Here is a 13,065-nt window from a genome sequence, read left to right as displayed (position 1 = left end):
AACATTGTTCTAATATCAGGTGTTTCAAACCTGCATCTATAATAATAAGACCTTACTTTTTATCACGCTTCCTTTTACGTTATTCAATGTACTTTCTCAGCATTCAGTTCAAAACAAATTAAGGCAGCACACCTACGCTGAAATATGTGAGTGTTAAGGTTAAGTCAATGTTGGCAAAGCCCATATTTATGTGAAATTCAAATAGATGAATGTACCATTGACTTCATTCTATTTATATTTTAGGCACCGTTTAAAAGTGTACAGTAATCTTGTATGACCCATTCGTCATTCACAAAATTTCAACCTTTTCTCTGAATATTAATTATGCCTCTCTTACACGTTATTTTCCAAGGTTCTTCGACATGTAAAATTTCACTTCTCTCGTGATTCATAGAATCACAATTGTTTCTCTCATCAGATCCCCAAATAATCACCTATCGGTTGATTCTCTTGGAGTGTTTAATTACAAGACTTTGTTGCTTAATTTGTAGTATCCGTCAACAATTATAACAGTGTGGCAACCATATCATTTCCATGTGTGTGATGAAATGATTTATTCAGGCAGTATTCTATGCAAGTACTAACGACGACTGACTTAGCTTAACTTTAGCCATTGGTTGCCCACTTTACCACACTGCAGTATGAATAATTTGGTTATCATCATAATTAGCGGAAGTGTTTATGAAGTTTAGAATGTTTAGAAGTGTTTTAGTGTTACCGGCCTAAAAGGACTACTTACCGATAGCATAAACAACTTTTTTATTAAAAATTGGAGAGAATTTAAAAAAAAATTGTCTATGAATTTAAATAATACAAAAATCTCCACGACTAATTACCATTAATGATTGACATCTTGGTAAGAAAAAAATGCACCGAAACTTTCACACATCTTTTCCATGAGTGGTAAAACGAAAAAAAATCCACAAGCTGATTTACTCAGGAAGCATCCCATGCAAGTACTACCGATATACATTAACTTTAGCCATTGGTCGATCACCTTACAACACTGCGTTATGAATAATTTGAATTTTATCCGAATTGGCGGCTGTTTCATGTTTAGAAATGTTTGAAAATCGACATGGTATAATTTGTTTATAAATGGGTTGGCTTGACAATGACTTAGGTCAAACATATAAGCAACTTCGCCAACTTTGCAATCGCATTTTCCAACGTTGCATACTGTAATTTAACATTTTACACTCAGATCATGTGACAACGCGCTAATATAGGCTGCTTTCATCTGGTTTTCATATTTCTTTCGACTTCATAACGGCGGGGTTCTGTATGCCAACGACTTAGGACAAATATACAAATACATATACCAACTCTAAAATCACTTTTCACAACTTTGCACCCTGTGTTACCGTCCTAAATCCACTACTTGCCGATAGCATAAACAACTTTTTCATAGAGAAGTAGAGCAAATTTGAAAATTGTTAATGAATTTAAATAATACAAAAATCTCCACGACTAATTACTATAGCTGCATCATGGTAAGAACAAAATGCACGGACATTTCCACACATCTTTTCCATAGGTGGTAAAACGAAAAAAAAAATCACAAGCTGATTTACTCAGGCAGTATCCCATGCAAGTACTAACCACGGCCGATTTAGCTTAACTTTAGCCATCGATCGTTCACCTTACCACACTACTTTATGAATAATTGGAATTTAATCCGAACTGGCGGCTGTTTCATGTTTAGAAATGTTTTAAAATCGAAATAATATAATTTGCTTATAAAAGAGCATTTTTTGTACATTCAGGTAATGTTTTCGCAATTTAACAGCTGGGTTGGCTTGACAATGACTTATGTCAAACATTTGCATTTGCCAACTTTGCAATCGCATTTTCCAACTTTGCATACTGCATTTATACATTTTACACTCAGATCATGTGACAACGTGCTAATATAGGCTGCTTTTATCTGGTTTTCATTCATTTGTTCGACTTTATAATTGCGGAGTTCTGTATTCCAACGACTTAGGGCAAATGTACAAATACATCTACCAACTCTAAAATCACTTTGCACAACTTTTCACAACTTGCGTCGTGTGTTACCGGCCTAAAGCCACTACTTGCCGATAACATAAACAACTTTTTTATTAAAAATTAGAGAGAATTTGAAAATTGTCTATGAATTTAAAGAATACAAAAATCTCCACGACTAATTACTATAAATAATTGACATCATGGTAAGAAAAAAAAATGCAAAGACATTTCGACATATCTTTTCCATGTGTGTGATAAAAAAACGAAAAAAAAAATCCGCAAGCTGATTTACTCCTGCAGTATCACATGCAAGTACTAACCACGACCGATTTAGCTGAACTTTAGCCATCGGCCGTTTATCTTACAACACTGCTTGATGTATAATTAGGATTTTATTCGAATTGGCGGCTATTTCATGTTTAGAAATGTTTTAAAATCGATGTAGTATAATTTGCTTATAAATTGAAATTGTCTGTACATTCAGATAATGTTGTTGTATTTTGATGCGTGTATGGCTTGATAATGACTTAGCTCAAACACACAACTTTGACCTAGCGTTCCTAAGAACGAGTTGAGAGACTGAAAGCTATATTGCTTCTTCCCAGGGCGATATCTTCCATTTCATTCCTCTTTGGATGTACCTTTGGATGTTTGAACTATATGTTGCAAGTTCAAGTAATTTGTAACATATGTTGTGCGAACGCTGATTCAAAAATGTAATTATAATATCACGAGTATGTGAACAGATGGCGTTGTCGTTAAAGAACAATTTGAACCGAATGATGTCTTTTAGATTTTCTAAGCAAAGAAGTAACCGATTTTTCAAAATAAACCAGAAAGTATGAAGATATTGTGACTTCGTTACGAAATGCGTGGAAGGCTTAATTGAGCCAGAGTCGACAGTTATGTACTGTAATGTTATTTGCAGTGGGCCCAATTCCTTTCGTTGTATGCGGGTTATTACGTTAACTGTTTAAACTCAAGCTCATGTATCTGCAGAAACAGATAATTCCATACTGCATGGACATAATCTATATTCCCAAATGAAATGATAGAAATGTTAATAGTGTGTGATAATATTTTCTTTTTAACATTACATGTGCGTTAAATTACTTTATAACCACTATTATATTTTTCAATATTCAACATTACTCACTGGATTGTGATAATATTATACTTTTCGGACTTTGAGAGAAACGATCGAAGTGGACTAGCTGATATTGCTAATACTGGGAAATACGTTTGTTCAATTACTGTTGGTTCAGTGTCTTTGTCCCCTGTGCCAGAATACCACGCTTTCCGTTTCTGTAAGTTAAATGAAGTCGAATGGGTGTAGTGCATATATACAGATTCAACCATTGAGTGAAAATTGGATTGCAATAATGTAAATGTATTTTATAGGGAGCAAGTTTCTTTGAAATTAATGATGTTCTACTATTTTTTTTTGTTTTACCCAGAAATTTCAGGTGATCAGAGAAACTTAATGCAACACAACTTTTATTTATGTCAATGAAGAAAAAAGATGTTTTAGTTGATACTATTATTATTATTATTATTATTATTATTATTATTTTTACAACATCTATATATGTCTTTTAAATGTTATACTCAAACTTACATTAATGATGTTCATATTAAGGAAAAACTGCTAACTTATTTATACTTTATGCTTATTTATACTTATTTATGCTTGATCATGAAACGTTAACATTTGATATATTTTGCTCATTAATAATTTTCCAAAATATTAATGATATTGATATTTTTCTATTTGCACCGTGGAAATACATTTTAAATTATGTTACAAACACGTTTGAATATTCAAATTGCTTGAAAACACTTTTCAAAATGTTGTGATGATTATTACTTTTCAATGTACAGGAGTCTATAAATTTGATTGTCAGTGTAGTTGAACCTCACATTGGCACGTACATATAAAACAATGTTAACTATGTAGCCCTGGTGCCAGTTTATTACTAAAATAATGTTTCAGTGAGTATATAATAATAATTTACTTCGTTATGTAAAACAAAATAGCGCTAAACACCGTACATTTATTATAGTGAATGGGGGGATGTGTGCTTCACAGTCCACGTGATGAATATATCGGGTATTACATCTCCCTGATAAAAATATAGGTAGTTTTCAATAATTGTGACGTCACACTTCTTATAGGTGTAATACCAGGTATGACGTCATAATTTATTCGTGGCGTCACGTCTATTCAAAATTACATATAATGTTCCGTGAACCGCTTGCACGAAATCCATTGGGGGAGATTTTCACCATTAAAATTACTTATTTTGGCCATAGACTTGACATTGAGCGCATGTGCATCAAATAAGTAAAATACAGTATATGGAAATATAACCACAATCAGTAATCTCTGCCCGATAACATCATTACACTATTGGTTTGAACGCAGGTTTATCTTGCTCCTTTTGCAAATTAGAGGCTAGCTTATGCAGAAGATTATTCAGTATCACACATGTTTGCATCAGTATATTGCTCGGATAAAATTTACGTTTTAGCTGGGCGCTCTTGATACACATATATACAGTCATTGATGTCAGTATCTCAATTTTAAGATCGTCCTCTATGAAAAATATTAAAATAAATAGTCAGCCAATTTCCTTTTTCATTCAAACAATACGCACCCTAAGTAACCCGATGTCAAGTTTGATTGAGTCAATATATATCACACTTATTAGCCGAAATAGTCACCATAAATGTGATATATATATATATACGAGGGGCGTTCAATAAGTTATGCCCCTGAACCACTTCCAGTTGTCTGATCTAGATGACATTTTGAATGTGTAATTATTTACATCTCTATGGATTATGTTGCAAAACACTAAAGAGCTAATTGTGGTTTCAGGTGAGTCAGGTGTGCAATGCAGCCAGTTGAGTGTCGCGCAGTAATCCGGTTTTTGTATTTGAAAGGACGCACACCAAATAAGACTTTTGATGAAATGAAAGAAACTTATAGTGATTATGCTCCATCATATGACCTTGTAAAACGCTGGTATCGTCAATTTAAACATGGCCGGAGGTATGTGGAAACAGCTCCCAGACCTGACCGTCCCTCTTCTGTTATTGATGAGGCATCTGTCCGTCAAGTTGAGGCATACATTTTGAAAGATCGATGCATTACTGCTCGCCAAATAGCCCAAGAGGTCAAGATTGCTACAGGTTCTGTGGAAACTATCATTCATGGCCATTTGCATATACATAAGGTGTCTGCCAGATGGATTCCCAGGTTGCTCACACCTTCCAGAAGAAGGAACGCATTTAGTGCTCGAGGATGAATTTGTTGATGTCCCAAGACGATAAGTCAAAAGTTTTTTTTCAAAATCAGGATTCGGGCAAAATCAGCAAAAGTATCCTCCTACTGCAGGTCAACGGTCCGGTCCACAACTCGCATGTCACCAGATCAAAAGCACGGGCGTGTGGCTATGAAATCTTCCCTATCCGTCTTACTCTTCTGACCTTGCACTCTCTGCCTTTCATCTCTTCCCAGCCATGCAGTTGTTTTTGAAAGAAAAGCGTTTCCCAGATGATACAGCCTTGCTTTTTTAAGGTACGACTGGGGTGTTCTACAAACAGATGGGATTTGTTTCCATACTTGAAGTATATGGAAAGGCGCCACTATATTCACCTCCATTTTAACAGTCGAGTCGATCTTTTTGGTTTCGCTTTATGTGAATTTGATGTTCCGGGCAGACTGCATTCGAGACAACAATAGCAGAAGGAAGAGATCGGCACTTTTATTTATGTAGATTGAAGGAAGGGTTTGAAGATGTCATTGTTTAAGTTTATAACTCATCTTATTTGAAGTGTTAATGTTCACAATATTAGGTATTGTATCTACAGTTTCAAGAAAGTTTTGAATTTCAGTGAACACACTGCACATAAGTTGAGGTCACTTCTTCATGCGATTGTTATTTTTCTTTAGAACAATAATATGTCTTTTGTTCAAATATTATATCCAAATTTAACTACTTAATGTTTATATTAAGGAATAATTACTTACCTAATTAAGTAATTTGCGTATTGTGTGTCATGATTACTGTACACGATCATACAACGCATCATTTGATATATATTGCTCACTTTCCAAAATGATAATAATAATAATGATTTTTATCACTGTTTTGAGTGGCAATACATTTTAAAATCAGTCATATACATCATTAACAATTTTATGAAAAACACTATATGTGTTGAATTACTAAACACGTACACACACAAATTGTGCCTATGAAGCATAATAAACAAATTATTGTTTTTGATATTGCTAAATATTCAATATTTAGAGAAACATAGAAATGAAGGAATTAAAAATTAATTACAAATTAATACATTTTGCACTAAAGAAATAAAAACAACTTGAAAGACATAGTCTGACCTTGTATGATTTCAAAAAATAAGCTAAATAAGTTCAGTTATACGAGTATGTGACTACCATAACGAATATATTGTTTGCATAATACTACCCACCCATATCACTTACACGTAATTCATAAATTTAAAATAGCAGCCTTATCGAACTCATACTGACCTCGAACCAACGTTTTGTATTACGTCAGAAACCATAAAGCGGATTTAAATATGGCATTTATACTATTTCATGCTGAATTGTCACACTCTATTTCATAAACCAGCTTGGAACTGTTCATAATAAACTTAGATATGTCTGTGATTTATAAATCTGAATGTTTTTGCAAATGATGGCGTTCGAACGAGGACTATAAGCAGCGCTACTCTAGTTAAATGATTGCTATTATAAACAGGGGAAGCATCATGTATTCCGTTTATAGAGACTACGTAGACCATAGATATAAAAGATTATGCTACGCGAGAATTCCACGTGTACTGCAGCACAACATATTAATCAACTGTGACAGCATACATTGTTTGGCATATCCAACAAATTTATCTGAACATGCGAAATCGTAATGTCACCTTAGCTCCAAAAACTGTTTGAGGCAATAGTCAAAGTATTTCTTATTTCACACTATAGAATTACATGTCAGTATCTGTGTGAGATATGATTTTTAAAGATATCGATGAAGGTACTGCGTTAAGGTAAATAAGGAAGTGCACATAATTATTCAAAATTGTGAAATGCACGGTCACAGGGTAAATATAATACCACAACTACTTGATAATTGTTTATATGCAACTGTCAACAAATCAACAAATTTAGGTTCCACAAAAAACAGATGAACAGTGATATCATACTGACTGTAGAATTGTACAGTGTGACTTAAGAAAACATGCAAAGTTGAAACATTTTTTCGAACACAATCGACGAAGTTAAATAATGTTAGACAAAGTTGCGTCGATCAATTGCTACCCTCGTAAAGTGCATGAATCTCGTATTCTATTAGATGTGTCCTACAGTAACTACAGAGAAAAGATAATGCGTTTAAATACGTTTTGCTATAAAGAATAATGAGGGATGTTATGTCAATATATTGAACGGAAGAGAAGGAGGAGATCACACTCGGTGTTAAAACAAAATAAATATACATAATAATAATGATATATTCATCCTGCTCCTGGTTCCTGTTATATTATCTATCTGAAACATTGTGTGAAAGCTTTTGTTCAAAATACATTTGAAGACATCACAAATATTTGCACATTTATTATGTTGTATTCATCTAAATTGAGCTAATCGTGGCAATTTACTTCCCGAACAAAAAAATATTCTCTATGAGTGACTGTCGGATTTCGTTAAAACTTTCTTGATTTATATTTTTGTCTACATGAATACTTGACTTCCCAATCGGTTTCACAATTCTCTTCTGTCGGAAATTATCAACATCAGTCTTTATAGTTGCTCCTTTATATGTCAGAATTCTGCAATAACCATCGTGCGACGTAAACATCACTACCACTCTAAGAAGAGACTTCACACAAATTGACGACCACGTGTTTGATGAAAAACTCTATCATGTGAAAAATTACAGCAAGAATTACTTGTTAATTTTGAATTGTAACATATTTTTAGATACTATCACTAGGACAACCGAGAATCTCAATCTTTGTAAAAAGTCCATTTAAACAAAAGATGACTGATATTGATAATTTGTCACTGGGTGTAAAATTAAAATAATATTTTTTTACAGGCGTGTACAGTTCTCAGGTCCAATTGATTGGGGTACACTGGGTGTAATATAAGTATATTGTGCTATGTAAACTTCTCTATTGATCATTATCATTGAGCAAAGCATCTTAACCAATAGAAAAAATAACAGTCCACGCCACATGGTGTGAAGATTTTATTTTATTTACCGCCATTATTGGGTACAGACTTCATATATCATTGTAGCTTGTAAGTGTTGAACAAAAACTGTTATCAATAGAAACGGTTTTAATATACTGTGTCAAATACCGAAAATTGCACAGTAACAGTGAAAGTCAGCATCATTCTTCGTTCACGAGTCGTAACAATGATATAACATAGTTGCTGGTTTATCTTACACTAATCTCTGAGAATGATTAAATCTTTTTTGTTCGCATTGAGCAATAAAATATTACTGTCTTTCTTGCAACACTCGTCACGCAAATAATTCAATAATTGCTCTTTAATTTCGGGTTTGCAAGTTTCCCGAAATTTATAGATTTGTGTGAAGAAATCTAACTTGTATGAACCGCTTTGGGATTCTTCATCAAAACAATTTGTTACGTCAATCCAATATTCCCTACATTTTGTTTGATATTTGACATACGGAAGCCTACGTTTAAATATGTCTTCGATGGCCTGAATTCCAATAAAGTTAAGATTTGAACTACAGTAGTACTCCCCGACCTTTACAGATAACTTTGTCCATCCGCCTATGAAAGAAAAAAGAGCATTTGTCAATCCCTCAAGACCACACATATCAACATAATATTAACTTTGACTGAAATAACTTTTTAAGCTTCATATTAAAACACTTTTGCTTACACAGTCTGAAAACAGGGACTTATGGATTGAATTCAGTGCGTCCGTGTGTGCATCTGGACCTATATCTTAGACATGCATGAACCAATTACATTCATTTTTTTCAGATCTGATTTAAAATGGCCGACTGGCGGATATTTAGTTTTAATAAATGCAGTTTTCGTCCCATATCCGTGCCATGCTTTGACTAAATATTTTCAAATTATATATATTCATTATACATCATGGTTTGAGTGTCTGATTAAACTGGTCAAATGGCGGACACGTTTGTTCTACAAGATCATCAAAAAAATTATGGATGGATTCTGTTCTGACTTGGTACTTGGTACATTAGACATTATGGGTCTCTGATTTTTTCAGATTGGATTCCAAATGACTGACAGGCGGCCATTTTGTTTTAATTAATGCGGTTGTAGCGCCATATTTTTGGCTTGACTGTTAATGCTCAAATTGATATATTCGTTATACATCAGGTTATATATATATATAGATGTATTTAAAATGACGGATCGGTGGCCATTTAATTTTAATTAATGTTGTTACTGAGCATTTTATCTCAATATGGACATGTACTCGTTTGACGATCATATACAAGATGTCAATCATTTTAATGTTAACAAATCATCATAATCAAGCATCAGCCTCTGGATTTATACTTGATGTCCCAACTATATTACTATCAACAAAAGTATATATCTTAAGTTTGAAAACTAACGGAGACTGTTCCCCTTGCATGTCTTGTTTTCAATAAATCGTGCGCATTTGGCTATTATATGTTTTGAATGACTGTTAGCCGAGATAATAGACTAAATAGTCAATGACAATAGAGTAGAGAGACACATGGAATTAGTAGTGGAAAATCAAATTAGTTACATGTGTGTCTTTAACGCATGTTTTTTTTTTTTTTTTTTTTTTTGCTTCACTATTTTTGACTCAAAAGCCTGAAAACAAAATATTACATGTAATAACGTAAATAATGGGTTGTTACGTTCTATCCGTGTTGGATGTTCTTTTTTCTGGGTACCTATATAACAGTTGCTGTTGTACTTAACAAATGAGCCAAGCAATAAATGTTTATACGTTTATTGTTGGCTTGAAATGGGTTTTAGATTGTGATTCAATCCAAATCTGTCCTAGGAGAGTTGTAAATAAACACTTACATAAGTGAAACCTGGAGTGATGCATTTGATTCCACAAAACAAGTGGTGATATACTTGAAATAAAAGCATAACAGTATTTTCAATTAAAGAAATTAATAATTAATTGAGTTGCCAAAAAGTACATACCATCACCCATTGTGAAATACAGCATTCCTCCTTTAACTAGACAATTGTATAATTTCATCGTGGTATCCTCAAGGTGTTTGAAATGATAAGCCGAATTTGAGACAACTACCATACCAAATTGTTTCTCACCATTCTTCTCCAAGTACTTTTCAATCGTAATTTTTTGGAAGTCAAATGTGACGTTGCACCATTTGTCGGATTTATATTCCACCAAATCTTTAAATTTTGATAGTTCCTCAGCAGCAGGTTCAACAGCTATGTACGTAATATTTGCGTATTTAGCTATCAAGTTGTCTATGATTAGCTCATCTACTTGTCCTGAAACAAAATGTATCGTTGTCTAATTTTATGAGATTTTCTGAAAATAAAAGTAGAATGTTATATTCGGGTTTCGAAAAAGAGTTTTGTCTTGTTAATTCGTGTTTAATCTTGTAAATTACAATGTGACAGTATTGGTGTTGAATTAATAAATTTCCTGTTTGTTGAATATTTTTGCATTATAATTTTTATCTATTTATTTTATGTTAAAAATTACTAAATACAATGTTTTGATGAAATTCACATATGTTTCAACATATAATACAGGCTATTACCAATAAAACATTGTAGTCCAAATAATTCAATATGCGTATATGAAAGTAGGATTGCTGTATACGGACGCCATGCATGTGGCATACGAGGGTCGTTCAATAAGTATTGCCCCTGACCCACTTCCAGTTGTCTGATCTAGATGAAATTTTGGATGTGTAATGATTTACATCTCTGTGAGTTATGTTACAAAAACAGCTCTGAACTGATTGTGGTTTCTGATTTACAGGTGTTTGAACTGAGTCAGGTGGAAATGGAGCCAGTTGAGTGTCGCGCAGTAATCTGTTTTTTGTATTTGAATGACGCACACCAATTTAGAAGACTTTTGATAAATGGAAAAAAACAAACTGGTGGAGATAATGCTCCATCTTATGGCCTTGCAAAACGCTGGTATTGTGAATTAAAACATGGCCGGAAATCTGTGAAAATGGCTCCCAAACATAGTCGTCTCTCTTCTGCCATTGATGAAGCATCTGCACGTCACATGGAGCAGCCATTTTGGAAGATCGACACAATACTGTTCACCAAATCAAGATCGAGGTCAAGACTTGTACATGTTCTTTGGAAACTATCATTCATGACCATTTGCATATGTATAATGTGTCTGGCAGATGGCTACCCTGGTTGCTGACACCTTTCCTGTAGCAAGAACGTGCTCGAGAATTAATTTGGAGATGTGCCAAGAAGATGAGTAAAGTTTTTCAAAAGACAGGATTACACATAATGAAACTTGGGTCCATCACTATCATCCAGAGACCAAAGCCCAGTCAATGAAATGGAAGCACTTGGACTCACCACCTCCAAAGAAGGCAAAGGTGCAGCCCTCCACTGGCAAGGTCATGCTCACATTCTTCTGGGACCAGGACGGAGAAGTGGTGACAGATTTCCTGGCAAAGGGTACCACAATGACAGGAGCATATTACGCTTTAATTTTGACGAAATTAAGAAAAGCTATCATAATCAAGAGGCGGGGCAAGATCAGCAAAATTAACCTCCTCCTGCAGGACACCGGTCAGTTTCACAACTCGCATGTCGCAAGCATGGGCGTGTGGCTATTAAATCCTCCCCTCATCCATTTACTCTCCTGACCGTGCACCCTATATTCTGCATCATCGGAATAGTGTCTTAAGTTGAAGTCTCTGCTCACAGTCCCTCTATCACCGGTCTGGCAACAACAACTGTCTCTATCCGCGTACGGGTAAACAGATTATTCACACCAACGATAAGCAGCGATGGTTTGCGGAAAGTTGTTGAATATTCATAAGGGTCAGAAAAATCCCAGCATGCAGAGCGTTATGCAGATTTGCGCTTGCGCAGTTAGTTTTGTTTGAAGCCATGTGGAAGTCTTACGAAGATTACATCGAGTTCAACGATGTTAACGGTGACTGGGATTTTGTTTTGGAAGATGTCCGCTTTTCTGAAGACGATCTGACACAACATACCACTGCCAATATTGTTTCTTACATTCAAGGTCAAGATGTCCCGATCGCACATTCGTCTTGTGAAACCACCCACTCAGGAAATCCAAGACCGAATAACAGAAATGATCAACGAGTGTTTTATTCATGCCCGTCATGCGATAAAACTTTCAAAAGTGCTAGCGGATTTAGAGGACATACTAATGTTATCTATGGTCAAAATCTAAAAAGTATTTTTGATTCGTTCTTATATTTTCAATTGTTGGATATATGCGGGATTGTTGTTTGCGTCACAGTGCTATTTGATATAGGAAGCATGTCGTTACGTTAATGTCCGATGCGATGATAACATAAATATATTTAAAATGTTAAATTGACAATTACCAGTTTTTATTAGATGTCGACACTAAAAATCTCTTGGTTGAATACACATTTATATAGAATAGACTTATTTCTACAGTATGTGCAAGTAGTGAACGCGAGGAAGTAGCTTAGACGTGCGAGACACGAACTGCTGTCAATATTGATCAATGTTTATTATTTCTCAACCCAACCACAACATTATTTTGCATTGACCTTACCTGTCATTTTCAGCCCTTCAATGGTCTATCTGCTTATGCACATTGCATTTCTTGCACTTTTGGAGAAATTGCCTTCTCTGCTCAGGATGGACATCTCCCAGTTATCAAAGTATTTGAGAAAGTCGGTCAGCATCCACTGATTGATAAATATAAAAAGTGATGAGTGCACAACAAAGACAATTTAATAAGGGGTTGACCATTAAGAACTTTGGGGTGGTGGCAGAAAAAATATGCAAAATATT

General features: G+C 34.4%; 1 protein-coding gene across 1 annotated transcript; it reads right to left on the bottom strand.

Moving 5' to 3' along the window:
* Nucleotides 1–8,488: 8,488 nt before the first annotated feature.
* Nucleotides 8,489–11,665, bottom strand: LOC144362536 (histamine N-methyltransferase-like). The gene is made up of 3 exons (XM_078013729.1): nt 11,620–11,665; nt 10,237–10,554; nt 8,489–8,841 (listed from the first exon to the last, which is right to left on the bottom strand). Exons 1-3 carry the CDS (start codon nt 11,663–11,665, stop codon nt 8,489–8,491), a joined length of 717 nt encoding a protein of 238 aa, XP_077869855.1.
* Between the last annotated feature and the right edge of the window lie 1,400 nt (nt 11,666–13,065).

This window comes from Saccoglossus kowalevskii, chromosome 5 (assembly GCF_978046115.1).
Source record: "Saccoglossus kowalevskii chromosome 5, keSacKowa6.1, whole genome shotgun sequence".
Taxonomy (NCBI): domain Eukaryota; kingdom Metazoa; phylum Hemichordata; class Enteropneusta; family Harrimaniidae; genus Saccoglossus; species Saccoglossus kowalevskii.
Note: the sequence above shows the minus strand (reverse complement) of the source record. Positions and strands in the feature narration are given on the sequence as shown.